Raw genomic sequence first — 19,848 nt, 5'->3', positions numbered from 1 at the left:
TCTTCAGCACTGGGAGTTTGCGCCAAACAGTGTTCACTATCTCCTCAGCCTGTGGCAAAGGCTGGCAGCCTCAGTCCCATATGTTAAAGCCACAGAACCTCACATGCTAGAAACGTATACGCCGGAGGTCACAAAAGCTTACATCACATCCAGGCTCGAGTCTGTGCACATCATCCTGAGGTAAGGGGAACCTTTCTGACAGTGTGGGAAGAATGAGGCAGGGAAAATGTGTCTTAATTTGTTGGGGTCTTGGTTTGTCCCCGTATGGACTCTGGGGGAAGAAGTTATGCCTGACTATCAGTTGAGTTGTAAAAAAAAAAAAAAAAAAAAGACATGGCTGAATCAGATGCTCAGTCTTCATATATTACAGTATATTTTAAGTGAACCAAGCCATAAAAATTAGAAAATTCTTGCATCCAGATGGGTGCCTTAATATTTGATGCCTGCACTTCAGGTACAAAGCCCTGGATGAACAATCAGCCTGTAATAAAGGTGTATCCAGTGCAGTGTGTAATTTCTCCTCCAGTTCAAGTAGTTGGTGCTGTTTTGATTTATGGCTACAGCCGCAGCAGTGATGGCCTGGTTTTCTTGCATCAGTCTGTGTACTGTTCCCCAATTAGCCAACAAAGGTTCAGGCAACCAGGTCTAGGAACAGATGTAGACCTAAAAGAGGCGTAGTCTTAGTCCTCATGGAAATAAGCTTATGTTGTGGCTTAGGCCAGAACTACTATTGATGTGCTTTTATCATCTGCTTGTTTTCTGTGCAGAGATGGGCTGGAAGACCCTCTAGATGACACTGGCCTTGTACAACAGCAGCTAGATCAGCTGTCCACCATCGGGCGGTGTGAGTATGAGAAAACCTGTGCTCTGCTTGTGCAGCTCTTTGACCAGTCAGCCCAGTCTTACCAGGAGCTCCTTCAGAGTGCCACCGCCAGCCCCATGGATGTTGCAGTGCAGGAAGGTGAGTGCAGCCCAAGAACAGTCATCACTTGGGCCCACTGAACTAGGAATCCCCGAAGCCTACTCTCCTCATGCGATTATCTGTTTGGCAAGATGGAGTCTCACTAATGTTCCTTTGGGGAGTAGTGGCTGGAATACACTTGGACTTGGCCTGCATACGGGGTTTGTGCAACTGTTCTGTGGCTTCTTTAATGTTGGGTACAGAAAACTGCCAGCTCTCTAGTGGCTTTATGAAAGTGCCTTCTTAATGGTATATCCTAGTCTCCTTCCAGTATTGGAATGAGCTGTACTAGGATAAGCATAGGAGGTTGTCCTGCTTTAATTATACAGTTGCATGATTAAAACAATAAACCTTTTATGTGTAGAGAAGAGTGTATGGTTGTGAATTGAGCGTCTCTTAGCATATCAGTCAATACTTTTAAAAAAAAAAAAAAAAAAAACACTTTTTTTTTTTATATATATATACACACACACAGCATTTCCAGGAATCTGCAGAAGGGGGTTTCCTATAGTGAAATGGTCTTGTATGGTGAACAAATTTGGGTGATGCATGATGTGCCAAAGCAAATGTGTTGATTGTGGAAGTCATGCCTCTCCTTCAGCGAATGGGAAAACAGGTCATTCGGGAACTGTCTGAGCTTCTGGACACGCATATCACTGATAACCTGTAATTCATGGATCTTCTTATCATGTAGCCTGCTCAGTGCTTTGTTCTGATGTGGTCTGTTGGTTTCAGGGCGTCTTACGTGGCTTGTCTACATCATCGGGGCAGTGATCGGTGGTAGGGTTTCCTTCGCCAGTACAGATGAGCAGGATGCGATGGATGGCGAGTTGGTTTGTCGGTAGGGATGCTAACTGCTTTCTTGCTGGGCTGTTGTATTTTTTGAGGACCCTACCATCCCCCTGAAAGAGTGACTAGTATGCAGGTGCAAGCATTCTTTCCCCTTAACACTCTTCTCATTAAAAGCAATGAGATGCCCCCCTGAAGGGAGAAGCTGAGTAAGCTTTGCCTGGGATTTGTCTAAATTGGGGTGTCTGCATGAGTGTTTAGCAAGCAATTGAATGATTGTGAGGGGAAGAGCGTAGAAGATGCTCTTTTTTTTTAATGCATGCTACAGAACAGAACCAAATGCATGGTGTTTTTTGGGGAAAGAAGTTTTTTTTCTGGGTTTCTTATATTCATCTCCCTCTCCCTCCCCCACAGACAGCCCAACTGCATCTGACTGTGAACTCCTGAAGGCAGTTCTAGTTCCTGTTCAGTAGTTAGCATCCCCCGCAGGGTGGCTTTGGTTCCCGTGTTGCATGTGTCAGAATACTAAGGCCCCTTGGTTTCAGCTTGAATTGGTATGGGTAATATAATATGCAGTCTGCGACTCACAAGCAGCGTTAGTTTGAGCAGAATTCCTTGTTCTCTTCTGGGATTAGGGGGAGCAAGGGGCGCTGAATCTGTGCCTTTACAAAAGTTGTCCTTCTGTTAGCTGTGGTTAGTAGGAGACCGAGTCTCATCTTGGCTCTTCCTGTAGCTAGGGAGTAACTGGATGGAAGATACCAAAACTTCAAACATGCCGAACTGCCCTCAGGGGTATGATATACACAAAGCAGTCTCATGCTGTTAATCTGCTTGCTTTGATCCTTTCTCTCCACACTCTTTTCAAAGGAGTAGTCTTGTTTGATTTGCCCCATACATCCAGACTCTGGACTGAGTCAGTGAAAGCCTTTCTCACCATGATGGCTTATTCCTAGTCATTTACCTATGAGCTCCAGCCTGTGTGCAGTACTTCTAATAAGAGACAAGTTGGGACTTCTGCTTACTTGCTCCTTAGCATTGTATTGGCACAGTAGGGGATGAAATTCCCTTTCCCAGTGTCAGCACTAGGACCTGGACCCCTCCTCTGGATTAAGTGCAACTTAAGCAGCACACAGGACTTGCACTGACCGTTCTGCCTATGGAAAAGTAGTTCATCCAGGACAAAGATCTTGGCCATAACATACAATATTGCTACTCTGCTTTGCCCACTCTCAATCCAAAATGCCACCCTATAGGGAAAGGAAAAAGCTTGGAATCAGTACCAGGTGCCTTGAATAGCATCTGCCTACCCTCAGTGATGTCCAGAGTGCTGTTTCTTGTGATGTTTCTTGTTTTTGTGGAGTAGCTGGGTGTCCAACAGTTCCTAAATGCATTGTCTCCCTCCTTCCAGGGTGCTTCAGTTGATGAACCTGACAGACTCCCGCCTAGCTCAAGCTGGCAATGAGAAATTGGAGCTGGCCATGCTGAGCTTCTTTGAGCAGTTCCGAAAGATCTACATTGGAGACCAGGTGCAGAAGTCCTCCAAGGTACGCCCTCTGCCTGGCAATTGTGAGGAAGCAATCATTTCTTTTCTGTTGATGTTTAAGCTGCTGGAATTTGATCTGTTCTTTTCTTACAAGAAGGAAAGCCACATTCTTCCTGCTTTCTGTAATACCTGCTTCTAAATTTTGTTCTGGAATCATCTTGTGGAAACAGTACCTCTTAAGATGGTCACCTGTGTTGGAAAGAGAACCCTATGATTACAACAGTGGGTCGGGTCTTTGTAGACCCTGAGTTTTAGTCCCTGCTTTAACAGGCTCTTCACAAGAGCAACAACAGGTCACTTTATGTGCTTGTACCTCACTTCTCTATCCATAACATAAGGGTAAATAGCAGTTACATGTGAGGTAAAATACATATAGCACTGAGTACTTCAAAATCATGGACGTGGGGAGGCTGTATAAGCATCTGAATGGGAAGGATGCCGGACTTTGGCATGGCGCTGTTTTGTTTTGGGTTTTTTTCTAGATAGTCCGTAGGAAAATAAAATGAGCCTTTGAGCTGAGGTCAAAACTGATGCATTCTCTGCCTAAAAGGGCATGCCTTGGAAATGAGGCAAGGTTTACAAAGCCAGGTCTTGGCTTTCCAGCTACCAGGGAAGTTCACGCTCATCATCGTGCAGCCCCAAGTTGTGCAACGAAGAAACAAGGCTACTTTTATTCCCAAAATTGACTCTTAACCATTTCGTTCACCTGTAGTACAGAGTGCTGGGAGCAAGGACATTGCAAGGGAGCTAGGAATTTTTCAGCTTGGAGTTCCATTGCCCGGTTATTTGAGGCACAAATGTCATTGTTTCTTTGCGTCCTCATCTGCTGAGGGAACCGTATTTTTCCTAGAGTTAAGGTAATCCCTTTTCCCAGGGTGCAGATGAAAGGCCAGACAGAAAAGTCTATATCATAAGGATCCAGTGCAGATGTACAGCAAGACATAGATGGGAGGGCCTACCGGGGTCCCAGTTGAAAATGATGCCCAGATTACAAGAAGAAGCGACTGATAGGATGGTGATATCTTCTCCACAGTGGTTGAATAAGGAAGCAGGGGGCTCTCAGGGAAGTGTTCATCTGTGCATCTCTTGGCTGTGCTCTGAGTGTTCTTGCTCTCCTCTCTTCCAGCTGTACCGCCGTCTCTCTGAGGTCCTCGGATTGAATGACGAGACCATGGTCCTGAGTGTCTTCATAGGAAAAATGTAAGTGTTCCTGCATGCTGCCATCAGGGATTCCAGGGTCCATTTGAAGGTGTGAATGGGACATCTTGAACCTAAGGGAGTCATGTCCAGACTTGAGAATAGTAGCTGCTGGCTGCTTAAGAAAATGGTAGGCTGTGATCAGGGGTGTGAGTCACATGCAGCATCCCAGATGTTTATCCACTGTGGAGTCTAGCCTGGGCCATGGAGAGACACAAATGTGATCCTCTGCCAGCTACACCAAAAGAATGGATGTGGTCTTAGGCTGTGGTCTGACATCTGCTTACCAGGGGCAGCCTCAACTGTTGGTGCACTCACATCACTATTGCTGATCACCAGCCACAAATGCACTGCAAGGAGGGGACACCGAGAGGCCCTTACAAATAGCCCGGTTTCATGCTAGCGTAGTGGCAGTATCCTTAAAACTGTTCTGCTTGAGCAGACTCTTTCCTTTGACTGTTGCTGGGCAGCTTCCTCTAGCCTGAATTTGTCAACTGGGCTTTGTGGGGCCTCTGGCAATCTCCATTAGAACTCAGAATGCTTCAGGAGCTCCAGGGCTGAAGCCCAGTGCCGTGCGCTAGAGGCACATGGCCACCGGCTTTCCCCACTCCTTTAGCAACGTCCTTGACGTGCACGGTGCCTGCCTAACCTTGCGCACCTGAGCTGCACATCCACAAGGGGTGAAATGGCTCTCCCGGCAGAAGCAAGGGCTACTAGAATTCTGCAGCTGACAGTGGATGGTGCAGGTGCAGAATTGCATACGTCTGCATGTTGTCACTGCCGCAGAATTCTCTTACCCTTGCTGCAGAAATCAGCCCTGGAGTGCCACAGAATTCCAAGGGCCTGGGTATGGGCCAGTGTAGCTTGGGACCCAAGTAGTGAAGATTATCTGAAGGATAATTTTCTAGTCAACCAAATGTAAGTACAGTAATTTTATACCAATATTTTGTGGCTTGTGATGTCTGTGGTTTTGGTGGAGGGTGGAGCTGCTGATGTTGAGTGACTTTTGATGGAAGAATCGACCTCACAACAAAGGAAAACTGAGCAGTCCCTCTGATATGTCCTTGTTGTCCTCTCCTTTAGCATCACCAACCTGAAGTACTGGGGTCGGTGTGAACCCATCACCTCCAAGACGCTGCAGCTTCTCAATGACCTCTCCATTGGATATCCTTTTTAGTAGAGTCCTAGGCATGCAGAACTTACGTGGCAAAACCTAGGAAGAGCACACCAAGATTCAGATGAAAGGAGAGAGTTTTGCATGTGGCCTAGTTGTTTCTATTCACTGATCTCCTCGCGATGCATTTTTAGCAGATGGTCTTTTCTTAATTCACCAGAAACATTCTGTAACTAAATGGAGTGGCAGCTCCAGTCGCACAATGTTGTCACTGATTTTGTCATCACCTGCTCCCTTGTCCCCTTGGCTGTATTCCCCTGTTGTATGTAAATGTGCCATTACCCACTTCCCCAAAACATTCAAGTTACCTCTCAAGTGGCCAAGGGAGCTTGAGCACTTGCTAGTCGTATCTGGTGACAGGAATTCCAGTAGGCGTACACTTTTTAAGAGCAGATCATGTCTGTACATCATAGTTTGTCTGTGCTCTTCTTTGAGAGCTCTTGAAAACCTCAATAGTTGGTGAACTTCCTAAGGATTCTGAATTCAAGAGGAATGCAGTTAAGTAATACGAAATGAAATTAAATCCATGTCACGGAAAAGGGACACATAAGGTGCCACATCATTGTGCTGCACGAGCTTGCTCTGGAAAGTGTTCCCTTAAGTTGCTTGGTGAACATCTGAAACTGTCCAGCAGTTGTTTGGTTGCTATTTCCTTAATATGCTTCTTACATACAGTAGCGTTAGGAAATTGGTGAAACTGAGCGCAGTACAGTTCATGCTGAACAATCACACGGTAAGTCTTAGCCTCTACTTGCTATGTCATAACAACATGCATACCCAGGTTCCTGCAAGTAGGAAGGAGATGAAGGCCCATTCTCTGCTTTCATACAGGGAGGTAAGGATTTCATAGGATGATACCTATTATTGAGCCAACTATGTAGTTACGATAAAGTTAGACAAGGTTTCGTATGTGGACATGCTTCTAAAGCTGAACTCTCTCCCAACTCCTTCCCTCCTATGAGAGACCCAGCCTTGTACAGCTTTGCAAATCCCAGTCCTTGTTCTCTCTGCCTTCTTCCAAAGCCTGGCCTTCAGTTCTTTTTTTTTTCCTTGTGTTTTATATGTTACCTTTTAACCCAAAGGATTCTAGCTCATGTACAAACTTACTACAAGAATCTCTTTGTCCCTCATTAAAATGCAGCCGCATCTGGAGCAGAATGCAGGGAATTACTTTGGGCTGTTACAATGCTGGCTCAAGAATAGTGAAGAATACTGCATCCATTTGAATTAACTGTGGAAGTCAGGAAGGCAAAATGTAATAATATACTTGTGCCCTCATCTCCTTCCTGATTGATTAAACATTCCTGTTTTTGAAAGAGTACCCAGGGATCTTTAATCACCCCTGTGAACAGGATCCCAGACTTGCAACTTGGCCAACAACTGGTCTGCCAGCAGTGTAGGCTGTCTTCTGCCACTCTGGGGTGCTGACTCAGAGGAAGGACTGTCACAGTTAGCATCAGCATCTTGTATAGGTCTGCTGGTAGGTTTCTGTGGAGTTTTGCGATCACTGTGCTGACCTGAGCTCTGGTTCGCTACTGCTTGCAGGTCTTGTGGAAGTGAACAGTCAGTACCCCTGTGAGAGCCTGTCTGCTTGTTGTTGGGTAAAAGTATTGATCAACTGATCCTTCTATACAATGATGCTAGGACACGCAAGAAACAGACATAGTACCTTGAACAAGAGAAACAAGAGTCAGGATTCCTGGGTTCTCTTGAGCTGATAATGTGATAATGTTATGAGCAGCTGTCTTAAAGATTTGAGTTTTCCCAAGAGCGAACTCCCTCCTTCACTGGACAAGTAGAGAAAATTCTTCATCTGTTGCTTAAGATGAAAGGTCAAGGGCCAGGCTGCCTTCCTGGTAGGTACAGAAAAAACTATATGCTACCATTGCCTCTCTAGTGCCGGTAATCACACAGCACCAGTGAAAACTCCTCTTTGGTCATTTATTCTTTTATGAGTATTAGCACAACTGAGGTGGTTAGGGATATGATCAGTCCTTCCAAAGGCCTTGCAGGAATAGAGCATAAGTCAAAACAGTTGGGATTAGTGAGTGCCTTAATATGTGAGCCCTGCTGAGAGCCTGCCTGCTCGTTGTTCACTTGACTTTGTTCTTTCCTTGACAGAGTGAGCACTTTTCATTCCTGGGCATTAACAATCAGTCCAACCTGACTGACATGAGATGTCGGACTACTTTCTACACTGCACTTGGGCGCCTTCTCATGGTGGATTTAGGTACTACCTCCAACCCTTAAGAAGCAGTGCATTGTCATAGTCTGCACCTTCTGTGGAAAGTGTTTGGCTGACCTAGTAAAGGCCATCAAAAACTGCAAAAACCCAATGCAGTGGGAAGCTTTGTGCCTCCTGTTGGGGGCCGAGTGCTTCCTTCACAGACAGACTTCAGAAGACCACAGAAAACATACTCAGCTATAACCAATCTTTTCTATGCGTCAGTGGTTGGTTGTGACATCACATTAATCTGGAGACATTTTGACTTGTTAAGTAAGATTAGAGCTCTGGCTGCCTTTACTTCACTCCTAGTGACCAGTCCCTACTGCTCTTTGCGCACTCTTTGCTGAGGCCAGCCTGTAGGACTGATGTGGCGTTTGGGTGGAAGGTGCCAATTTTGTCATGTCTGTTGTAGGGGAAGATGAGGATCAGTATGAACAATTCATGCTGCCCCTAACGGCTGCATTTGAAGCTGTGGCACAGATGTTCAGCACCAACACTTTCAATGAGCAAGAGGCAAAGGTAAGTAACAAGTGAGCAAAACCAAATCATTATAGTTAGTCGTGGCCTGGTACATTGGACAGCCACTCTTTCAGTAAAGGCCTTGTCACATGTGACTTTAGTTAAACTTGCTTTCTGTTGTGGCTTTTTATTCTAGTATTTCAGAAAGAGCATATGATCTGTACAGGGTGGTCTCTCTCTGAGGGGACAAACAATTGCTAGAGGGGAGAGAGATCCCTACGCATTTGGTAAAGGAAAGTCTCTCCTTTAACTTGAGTACTTCAGATGCAGTTTGTGGAATGACTATTGATGCTCACACAATAGAAGCAAAAGTAGGAGGTATTGGAAGACCCTAGAACCTTCATTGCCTTGGCTTAACTTGTATATATTTTCTGGTGCTTAAAGAGGAAGGATTGTCTGACTTCTGAAACCAGAGGCCACCAAGAGAACTCTGCTGTTGGTGGTGGGTTGGTGAAAGCTGGGGTGATTTTGTGGTCTGGTTGCCAGTCTTAACGTGTAACATGTCCTTTTCCTCTCTACAGAGAACCTTGGTTGGCCTTGTACGAGACCTACGGGGAATAGCCTTCGCCTTCAATGCCAAAACCAGCTTCATGATGCTGTTTGAGTGGATGTATCCTTGGCATCAAGACCATAATTATCCTGGGCAATGAAAGAGATCCAAGTCCCTGAACCCTCCTCTCCCCCAACTCCATTCACTTTGCATTTCAGTTAGTTAACTCTTTCATGGAAGTTGCTTATGCAAATCAGAGTACTCAAGGGTCCTGGTGTACCCCTAGTGAGAGGTGCTTTTCAAGAACCCTCCATGTGGTTTGTAGCATGATGCTTTGCCCTTTTGGAGACTAGAAATCAGTTCTGAGACTGCAAACTGAATTAGCAAATGGACTTATAGGAGTTGGAACTTCAAGTACAGTTAGGGAAGCGCCAGTCTCTTGCTCCCTAAGGTTGGCACAGGTTGGGAGGCAGCATGCTTGCCCTGGTGCCCTTGCCCTGGCTGATCAGGAAGCAACATCTACAGGCTTTAGAGTTCTCTTTTCTTGTTATGGAGTCTGCGTGTCCATAATAACCTGGGAAGGGTGGGTACGTGCTCAGACCTTGAGTATTCTTTAGGCTGGCCTTGCAAGCAGCAGGCACAGCTGCTGAAAGACTTCAGCTTTGACTTACCATTACCACATTACCAGCCTAATGACTTTTTAAACAGGCACACAGGCCTTTTCTGCAGTGCCACGGCCTGTAGTTGTGCATCTCTCCAGAGGCTGGAACAGGGCAAGAATGCTGCCTTCTACTTACACTGACAGCCATTTTCTTCACATACAAATCAACAAGGTTCCTTAGCTTCTGGCTCACAGCTACCCTTCCTACATGCCAATCCTCCAGCGAGCAATTGAGCTGTGGTACCATGACCCAGCCTGCACTACCCCTGTGCTCAAACTGATGGCAGAGTTGGTGCATAACAGGTATGAGACTACAGCGTCCAAAAGCTGATGGGAGTTCACATCTGTCTGCTACCTCGCTCCTTAGTTTGGGGCTTGCCAGTGTTCTGTGGTACCCAGCTGTTTTGTTTCCATTTTGGTCCCTTTACACTTACAAGCTGCCAACAAAAACAAACACCATCACTTTTGGGAAGGATATGTGTCAGCCCTGCATTGTGATTTGGTTAAACTTGAGGGCCGTCTTCCTGTACCATCTCTGTGCATGACACTAGAGAAACCTGTGGTGTTTCTTGTGGCACCTGTTTCCAAGGCCAGTCATCCACAGCACCAGGGCACTGTGTGTTAATTTAATCACACCAAGTTAAAGTGAATGCTGCTCCGTATGGTGGTCGGGTAACTGCTCCTGCGTTAGACCTGTGGCGTGCTCTGCCAATGGATAGACACCTTGGCTTCTGGTCAAATAATTCAGAAGCTGTCTGATCTTTGGCTGGTTGTCAAACCTTGTTCATGGAGCACTGCCCGCTGAACAGGGCTCTACAGAAGAGGTTTACTAAGTAGTGTTCCAGCCTTCAGAAAGGATGCTAGACTTCAACTTGGTCACGTCCCAGTTCCCTAGGATCCGTGTGGTCACGCTGTTTACCAAATCCAAAAGGTATATGTGAGAAGGGACAGATTCTACTCAGTGGCCTATTGCTACTCCGTGAGGCAAGACAAGCAAGCTTGCCGCACTTCAGCCTGAAGATCCACTCAGCTGTTGGGAGGAAAACCATGTAATGACTACGTTTTTAAGCTCATCTGAATCATGATCAGAACTTAGCGCAGTACTCCTGAGCTGTGCTGGAGTTCCCTGTGTTTGCGTGGCAGTAGCCCAGCGACTATTGCCAAAACTGGATTTCCAGCATATGGTGAATTTTAGTACTCTTAATGTGCAAAATACAGGCCTTTTCCTTCCATAGAAGCAGCATCAGTCCTCTCATCTGCTGTGTCCTGACTCTGATACCAAATGGAGCAGCTGTTGCTGAACTGCCATAAACAGCCCTACCCCAAGTGATGCCCCAGCAAGGAAGATTCTCTCCTTCCTCCCTCCAATATACGTGAGCAGCTGTTGATTTGCTTGCTTTCCCCTGGCAGATCCCAAAGGTTGCAGTTTGATGTGTCCTCCCCAAATGGCATCCTGCTTTTTCGGGAAACGAGTAAAATGATAACTACGTATGGTGAGTACCGAGTGGGGAGCCTTCATTCTTGCAACTGCCCAGATGGGAAGCTGCCTGGAAGGCAGCTGATCCCCTGTGAGCAGGGCCTGGGGCATCTGTTACAGCTGGTGTTGTGAAGAGGAGTCTGGGCTGCAAGGCAGGGACAAGTACCTTGAATTGTGATCTTACTGTGCTTATGTGAAGCAGGCAAATTTGGCCTAAGGTCCTGGCACTCAATAGATGAGCAAAAGGAGGTCAGGATTTGCCATGCTAGGGAAACGCTGCCACTGGAAATGATTAACACCATCCTCCTTCCCCCAGCAAAGCCACACGCTTTCTTCAGCCCTGCAGATCAGTTTGCACTCATTTTCCAGCAGTGCAGTGTGCAACCAGAGAAGCATTCTATTAACCAGCTTCTCCCAGGGCATATGAGGACACAGCTTAGAGCAGCCACAGCCAATAATGTAACCTTTGCTTTGGAAGCTGGCCCAGAGACGCCGCGCCAAACACCTCTTTCTGGTCTCTCCTCAGTCATTCCCTACAGCTCTGCTGCCTTTTTCCCCAGTCCCTTTGAGAGACAGGATGGTGCAGGAGATGGCAGTGGTGCTGGTGTGTTGAGTCTGCTTCTGTGCTCCTGCAGGAAATCGTATCCTCACGCTTGGGGAGGTCCCAAAGGACCAGGTGTATGCCCTGAAGCTGAAGGGCATTTCCATATGCTTCTCAATGCTGAAAGCTGCGCTCAGTGGGAGCTACGTCAACTTTGGTGTCTTCCGGCTTTACGGGGACGATGCACTCGACAATGCCTTGCAAACCTTTATCAAGCTCCTGCTCTCCATCCCGCATAGCGACCTCCTGGTAAGCCAGCATGTCTCTAACCTAATTGCATGCTGCATGTACACAAAAGAGTCCATCCTCTGTGTGCTGCCCTGACTGAGATGTATGCCTGTGTTGCTATGTCCAAATGGCTGTTAAGTCCCCTTGTGTGCCTCCGTATCCAAAGAGCGCCATGGTGTTAGCTGTGCTACATGTGGCAGTAAAGACACCACCACTTTTTGATCTGGGTTTCCAAAAGTGAAAAAAGCCAAGGCAGGAAGAACTTACTGCCTGTGTTTCCTGTTTTTGTGTGCAAAGAATGGCCCATGTGTCTGTGCTGAAGCTCACTCCTTACTCTGCCAAAGAGGTGTCCCTTCACCGGTCTCCTTCCCCACCCAGCCCTCACCCCTATGCACTTGGCACTCTGTTCTGCTGCCAGAACGCAGCTGGAGGCTTGTGTGACGGGCCCGTGCAGTACTCGCCATAGGGATCTCTCCCAGGGTCTCATAATGCTCTGTGGTGCCAGTCATCATTTGGAGTTCCCAAACTCCTGAGCTTGAAAAAATCTACTTGCTAGCAGGGCTCCCACATCCTTTGTACCAGCCTCCCCCTGTTACAAAAGTTTCTTGTTTCTCTTTCATCTCCCCCAGCTTCAGCCAGTCCTGCCAGTTTCCTGTGTGCATCACTGTCTCAGCCTTTGAAATCAGACAATGCAGCCTCTTGATGCGAGACAGGAGTGGGAGATTGAGCTGGGCTGATGTCCAGTGCACACCTTCTCTTGCTGTGTTCTCCCGCAGAGCTTTGCTTTCCTTCCTATAAGGGGCAGCCTTGACAGAAAGCTATACACGGGTGTCAGGGAGCAGGATGGGATATTAAAAGGTGTCTCACTGAAGGAGTATTGTGGATGGATGAGCAAGCTTTAGCCTTTCCCACTGAGTCAGACCTTCCTGGACTTCAGTGTGCAATGAAGCCTCTGATTGCAGAACAGAATCTGATGAGAAAAGTCGTTGCTCCTTGCTCACACAGTTTCCTTGAGGCCCGTGGTGCCAGCTCCTCTCTCGTCGGGGACAGAGCTGCAGCCAGATAATTGCTTCCTTACCTGAAAGATGCTTCAAGCTGACAGAGCCGTTTCTTTGCTCTGTGTGGCTCCAGGCTGTGTCCGCAACAGCAATTAAAACACAGCCTTGCTGTTCTGAAGGCAGCTGCCTTGCCATCTTGCTTCTGCATAAGCCTGGTGAACTGTTTCTGTGCCCACTTGCAACAGCTCCTTTGGCACAGACCATGCCACTGCAGAGCTGGTTAGCTGGCTCCAGGACTTGCGTCATTATCCAGGTCCTTCTTACTTCAGCAGAACTTGGGAGTGGTTGTAGTTGCTCCCATACTTCCAGGGAGGCTGTTCTTCCTCAGATCTATTGCCACTGACCCACTAAAATAGGAGGCAGCACCTCCAGTGTCCAAGTTGGCCAAATAACTTGCCAAGCCAAAAACGGATGGAAGCAGGGTATAGGGAAATGTTCTGATAAAACACTAATGGAGGAAGCCTATTGGGATACTCCAAGGTAACTAGAGAGATGGGGGTGCACAACCCGTAGGTTCTCTGTAGGGTGATTGTTTTGCATAAGCTGTTTTCAAGACGGTGAAAGCAAGTAATCTCCAGGTGATTGGAAATATGTGTGTTTAGGCTTCCGCTGCTCTGCCAGAAGCTCCATGCTCAATTCCAAACTGAACAGGAGCCCTAAACAACTCCTCTCTTTCTGCAGGATTACCCCAAACTCAGCCAGTCCTACTATTCCCTATTGGAAGTTCTCACCCAGGACCACATGAACTTCATAGCCAGCCTGGAGCCCCACGTAATCATGTATATTCTCTCTTCCATTTCCGAAGGTCTCACTGCACTAGGTAACTATCTGCCTTCTTTTGGTGCATGCAAAAAGGGGCTCTCTTGAAAAGAGGAGAGGAGAATGGGCTTTAGTCTACACTACAAACTTAAAGACATCAATACCTAGTTAAGATCTATTTGCAGCAGTAGATATTGCAAGTTCATTTTAATGGCATGCCTCATCTGTGTTATGGAGGTGTTTGTGGGCTAGGAGATCAGTACCCTGTATGCAGGCACTGTACACACATGTAATACAGATGGATGTTGTCACTGCCCTGAACAGCTCACAGTTGAAATAGACCAGTGGTGCAATGTACTGTGCTGTGGGGGAGTGAAATGTGAAGCGGTTCAGGGACTGAACCCAGGTTGGTACCATCCTAGATTAGTCTGTTAGCAAAGGGTAGGGTATAGGAAGATCTGCAGTCTCTGAGAGTAGCTGAAGCAAGGAGCAAACATGGAGGCAGCACTGTGAATCCTTGTACATAGGGCTGTGGCCCCTCTTTGATATCCAGGACAGGAGGAGGCGTTTGTGTGATTCTGTGAACTTGAACTGTAGCTGCTGGTAGCATGCAGTAGAAAATCCAAGTCTGAAAGGTGCAGCTCTGTCCAGGACTAGGATGATGATACATAACGTGCAGCTCCAGGAGAGCATTCCTGGTGTTTTTCAGCCCCAAACACCTTAGAATCTCAGGGTCCAGCAATCATTCAGAGTGCTGGCTGTGGCAGATTGGCCTTTATCAGCTTCAAGGTCAGCAGCTGGGGTGGAGTGAAACAAAGGAAGGCCAAGGTTCCTTACAGGCACCTCTCTTGCAGTGTTGAGTTCTGTCTGTGCTGAAGAGGCTGCTGGTGGGGCTGTCACAGTGCATCGGCAGGGAGGGGTGTCACAACATGGCCCAAAGGCGGCTTTATTAGCATGCCTCCTGGCCCTCTGCAGCTTCCCTATCCCTGAGCGTGACAGCAGTCAGCATCACATAGGAGACCTAGTCTATTGATTAGAGAAACGGCAGGGGCTGTGCAATTACCCCAACTCCCTGGGTTGTCAGCACTGATGAAAGCCTGTGCCTGCCTATATCTTGCACTCGGGGCTGATGAACTTGCCAGTTATCAGCCTGAGTGTGTGTCAGGTTGGCTGGTGGAGGTGAACGGGTGCCATGAGGCTGGCCTCTGGGAGGGGAGAAGTGCAGGACCAGGCAAGGAGCTCCATGGGAGTCTTGGCCAGCCACTGGACCGGGCAGAGTGCTGGAGGTGTCCCAATGTGTCCCCTTCTCCTGTTCTCGCAGACACCATGGTTTGCACAGGCTGCTGCTCCTGTTTGGACCACATTGTCACCTATCTCTTCAAGCAGCTATCCCGCAGCACCAAGAAGAGGACCACCCCCCTGACCCAGGAGAGCGACCGGTTCCTGCACATCATGCAGCAGCACCCGGAGATGATTCAGCAGGTAAAGAGCTGAGAAGGGAGATACCGGGGGTGACACGTAGGGGGTGCACGTGCATCCCCTGAGCATGGTGGTGCACCCCCTACATAAAGGTGCCACCAATGCTGCTGGCAGCGTCTGCGGGTGGTTGCCAACCCCTGGTCAGCTCTCGCCACCCTCCCCCACCACCGACAGCATCTGCGGGAGCTCCCCTGCTTTCCTCTGCCGTGCTCCCATTGCCGCTGCTGTGCCCTCCCCCAGCTGCCGGGGGCACACTTCGTTCACAGGAGCTATGGTCTTTACATCATGAGCACATGACACTGAAGCACTTGTCATGCAGTGCCCGGTCTCCTCCTGCAGGCACTGTTGCCTTCTCCAGAGCTGAGGCACTTAACTGATGTCAGAGGGAACTGGAAACCCATGGCTTATGCTGTAACTCCAGCATGTTGTTTATCACGTTCCAGAGCTCTGAACTGGGAACTGCCCTGGGACTGATGCCTGGGGCCAAAGTTCTGTGCATGCAGGATGGGGCATTTCACACCTACACTCTGAGCAGGAGGAGCCCAAAACTTGCAACCTTTCTTAATATTATTTTTTCAAAAAACTACCCCATTTGCAGTCCCCTTTTGTTGGGACTTGCTGGAAGCTTGTCAAGATGAAGCTAGGAAATGCATCTGCCACCCACTAGCATGCAATCATCTTGCGTATGTACCAGTTGAGGAGCTGAAAAGCAGGAGCGTGCATGTGTGTGTACGCTTTTGGTTGAACACAGCGGTGTTGTTCCAGAGCTTGGTGAGGCAACCATCAGATTCTCCCTGATCTCTCCAGTAAGCAAGCACTCTGCCTACCTTGGCTCTTCTGCTGTATCCACTCAAGAGCTCTGTTTATTCCCTTTTCTGGAAAGTGGCACCTCAGTGCTGCTAACGCGTGGATCTCATGGGTGCCTCTGCAGGATGAACTCAATAACCGGGTTTTGCATTCCTGACAGCCTCTCACCTCTGGTGTACATGGCTGACAGGTTTTCTTTCTCTTTTGCTGGTCCTGATCATACAGTGCAGGACCTGCAATGTGAGCTGGAAGACCAGACATGCTACAGCTTTATGGGTAATACATGCAGTCAGCTGTGACCCCTTGGAGGTGTGCATGCTGGCAAATTGATGCACGTTTCTGGGGCAGGAGGAAAGTTGGCTTTGAAGGAGCAGCCTGACCCTCTTGCTTTCCCATTATCTTTCCAGATGCTGTCAACAGTGCTGAACATCATCATCTTCGAGGACTGCAGGAACCAGTGGTCCATGTCCCGACCTCTACTTGGCTTGATACTTCTCAATGAAAAGGTAAGCAGGCCTGACCGCTCTCAGCAGACCAAGCTGACCTTTTAGTTGAGAGAGACGTCTGGAGTTGGGGCAGAATCTGGTGTCCTGCAAGTGACTGGGAATTGCACTGGCAGAGTTGGATTCAGATTCAGGGGAGCCGGGATAGCAGCGCAGCTAAGGTTGGCAGTGTCCCGGTGTCCTGCTGTGCTGAAGGGAAACGCTTACGTGGCATTTGCTTGGCACACCCTTAGCTCTAGCAAATCCTCCAGTTACCCATTTACCTGAGTTCCAGAATATGCAAAAACCGAAGCTGCGCACTTCTTGCTACCCCTGACAAGACAGCTGGCTCAGCACTCAGATGGCTCACCACCACTTTCCTGTTTCCCCCAGTATTTCTCAGACTTGAGGAACAGCATAGTGAACAGCCAGCCCCCGGAGAAGCAGCAGGCCATGCACCTCTGCTTCGAGAACCTCATGGAAGGCATTGAACGCAACCTGCTAACCAAGAACAGAGACAGGTTGGTATAGAGAGATCAGCCTGGGAGGTGGCATCGCACGGTACTGAGCCTGTAGCTCTGCTTAATGAATGAATGCAGTCTGCTGAGACTTGCAGTCCCTGTTTATGGCAACATCATGGGCTAGGATTCAAATATGTGGCCTAGGATAAGGCGTCTGACACTCCTGTATCGGTGCCGGCCATCCCTGTTCTAATACATGCTGGTCTGTGTTCCCATAGGTTCACCCAGAACCTGTCGGCATTCAGGCGGGAGGTAAACGACTCTATGAAGAATTCCACCTACGGCGTGAACAGCAATGACATGATGAGCTGACGTCTCGCACCATCACCTGTACAGAGCAGCATCTCTTTGGCCTGGACCAGAGGGGTTACCGTTTCCGATGGAAAGAAAAGAGGGCGTTTCTGATCCCTGCTCTTCCCTCGGGTTGGACTGCGGCACTCAAGCTCCGCCGTACTCCACGTCCAAGGGAGGAGGGAACAGGAGGGGGGTGTTCAACTCGCCAGGGCAGGGTGCTTCCGTTTCCTTGGGAGGGGTGGAGGGGGCATGACCCGGGTGCGAGAATCCAGCGTCTCCCTACCAGAACGTCTGCGTGGAACCCTAGCGCTCTGCTGCAGCCTGCCTTGTATAAACATGTACATTTTTTCATAACATTTTGAACAAGGTTTATATTGACTCAAGTTTAAAAAAAAAAAAAAAAAAAAAATAAGCGTGACTGAAATTTTTACGGAGTCTAGTGCACCAATGCTGCCGTGAGGGTTGCGTATGCGAGTGAGGAAGATGCGTCTCCTGCTGGCTTGAAGCTTTACTTGGGTGAGGGGGTATGAAAGTGCAGAGATATATTTAGTGACACGTGTAGAGAGAAACAAAAACCACAAATGGGGAAAAAAAAGAGAGAAAATGTAAAATTCCAAATGTATATTTTTTTTTTCTTATAAGCCCCTTAAAAATCACAACTTCCTGTTACTGTCTCACCCTTGTTATTAGGAACTCGAAGCCATGCTGCGTGATCATTCATCTGTGCTAGCTTGTGGGTGTCTCCTCCCCCAGTGTAATGGTAGATGCTGTTCCCATTGTCAGTCAGCTTCTGGTAGGGCCTTCGCCACCCAGTGTTGGTGCATTTGGCGAGTTGTTTCTTTCAGTAGGGGATCCTTCTACCCACCCCCATCTGGCCCCACCCTGGGAGGAGCACCGCAGTGAGGCTGTCTCACCTACCTGCCAACTCTTCTTCTTTCCTTGGTTTTTCTTTTTTTCCGCCCCCACCTCACAACCTCTGTCGAGCAGAAAGCGCGTGGAACAGATTGAAGGCCTTGGGCTGAGCTTCTCATACTCCTTGCCAGTGCAAGACCTGCACAGCCTTCCCGCGGGCCACCACGTGTCCATTTTCAGACACGTGCTCGGGAGCATGACGCAGCCAGGGTCTTGGAGGGGGGTTTGTATTGAATTTACCACCGTAGAGGGTTCTTAATAACAAGGTCTGCCTAGCATGAGTTATTTAACATCCCCCTTTAAAAACCAGTCTGTTTCTCTGAATCACCCTAATACATGTTTTGGATAGAAAACTTAATTACAAAGGAAAGTGTAATTGGGGAGTGGGAAACCTGTTTGCCTTGTACTTTCTCCATTACTGTTGCTGCTAGTTGTATGCATCTCTAGCTCAGCTCTAACCCACAGCCACTCAGTCCTTTAGGTTTGGTTTCGGTTTCTCTGCCCGTACACCACCTACTCTGAATTTTTCTTTTTTTTTTTAATCTCCTTTCCTCTGGCGATTGTGTGTTGGGTCCTTTTTCGCGTGAGCAGATCGCTGGTTGACTTGTAAGGGTGTTTGCTGCATACAGTGTAAGCATTGTGACTGCAAATAAACTTCAATGGTTTCTACTGAATTGTGTCTGCTGTTTGCAGAGGCCACTTGTCTCACTGATAGTCTCAAAAACCCACTCCTAATGTTCTCTTCACAGGGTTCTGCCACCTGGACTAGGGCCTGAGGTACTACAGCAGCTTGCTTTGTATGGGTAAAAGCAGTGTTACTGACGGACAAGGTTCTTGGGCTACATGTGGTATCTTTTATTAGACCAACTAAATATTTGGAAAAATTGTTCTCTGCAAGCTTTCAGGCACAGGGAGTCTGCATGGGTGTTACTGGCAGGACAGGTTTGTATTCTAGACTTCATTGGACAGTGCCATCAGGCCTAGGTGCTTGGCCTGTGATTGCAGATTATTCAGCTGAGCCTCCACTTCCCTGTCATGGAGGTATCAGTTGATTATCTGAAACATTTTAATAAACTCTGTTCCTTAACACTAAAGACCATGAACCCATAACTGTTGAACTGCTTTGAAACTATGGTTTGAACTTAAACCAGGACCCAGAAAATCTCTGCAGCTGCTTTGACAGTAGCGCAGTTTGGTTTCATTTTCATTTTGAATGAGCAACCCTGCAACTTGCCTCAAGCTCAAGTGCATTCTTCAGTGTTTGCATACCAGAGCAGAGGCCACCTTTCTTCTGTTGGCAAGGCTCGAAGTAACTGCACTCACATAGGACAGAGCTCTCCTGCTCTTGCTAGCTCTTCCGCATGAGCGGCCCCTCTAAATCTGAAAGGCTTTGCCAGTGGATCTAATATTCAGGGTCTTCTGGTTAGGGATGCCTCTGACCATAAACTAGATGCTGAGGAAACCTGTACAAGATTCACTTTTGATTGTGCCTCAGCGTGAAAAAGCCTCAGGGAGGTAGGGGACAAAAGGCCTGAACTGATATGGAAACACGGCCCTTAAGTTCTTTAGCCCACTCCTTTCCTTTGAAAGACACCAAAGCTAGCAGCAGCTACTGTGTCCAGGCAGTATCTTCTCCCCTTACTGCTTTCATCTCTAATGAAGAAAAGGG

The 19,848-nt window shown here is 47.9% G+C and overlaps 1 protein-coding gene across 2 annotated transcripts in view; it reads left to right on the top strand.

The window, feature by feature from the left end:
- The window catches only part of XPO7 (exportin 7), a 69,883-nt gene extending 51,030 nt beyond the window's left edge, over positions 1–18,853 (top strand). For both annotated transcript variants that reach the window (XM_019546129.1, XM_019546128.1), the window contains exons 11-28: positions 8–180; positions 768–961; positions 1,697–1,802; positions 3,159–3,294; positions 4,420–4,493; positions 5,574–5,654; positions 6,334–6,397; positions 7,786–7,894; positions 8,304–8,410; positions 8,932–9,020; positions 9,757–9,864; positions 10,972–11,054; positions 11,674–11,888; positions 13,607–13,745; positions 15,006–15,166; positions 16,378–16,476; positions 16,846–16,973; positions 17,192–18,853. In XM_019546129.1, the coding sequence (XP_019401674.1) occupies positions 8–180; positions 768–961; positions 1,697–1,802; positions 3,159–3,294; positions 4,420–4,493; positions 5,574–5,654; positions 6,334–6,397; positions 7,786–7,894; positions 8,304–8,410; positions 8,932–9,020; positions 9,757–9,864; positions 10,972–11,054; positions 11,674–11,888; positions 13,607–13,745; positions 15,006–15,166; positions 16,378–16,476; positions 16,846–16,973; positions 17,192–17,285 (2,160 nt within the window). In that variant the 3' untranslated portion in view covers positions 17,286–18,853. The remainder of the gene's footprint in view (positions 1–7; positions 181–767; positions 962–1,696; positions 1,803–3,158; positions 3,295–4,419; positions 4,494–5,573; positions 5,655–6,333; positions 6,398–7,785; positions 7,895–8,303; positions 8,411–8,931; positions 9,021–9,756; positions 9,865–10,971; positions 11,055–11,673; positions 11,889–13,606; positions 13,746–15,005; positions 15,167–16,377; positions 16,477–16,845; positions 16,974–17,191) is intronic.
- The last annotated feature ends 995 nt before the right edge of the window (positions 18,854–19,848 follow it).

This window comes from Crocodylus porosus, unplaced genomic scaffold (assembly GCF_001723895.1).
Source record: "Crocodylus porosus isolate Cpor-Errol unplaced genomic scaffold, CroPor_comp1, whole genome shotgun sequence".
NCBI lineage: Eukaryota > Metazoa > Chordata > Crocodylia > Crocodylidae > Crocodylus > Crocodylus porosus.
This window is presented reverse-complemented; position numbering and strand designations above follow the sequence as displayed.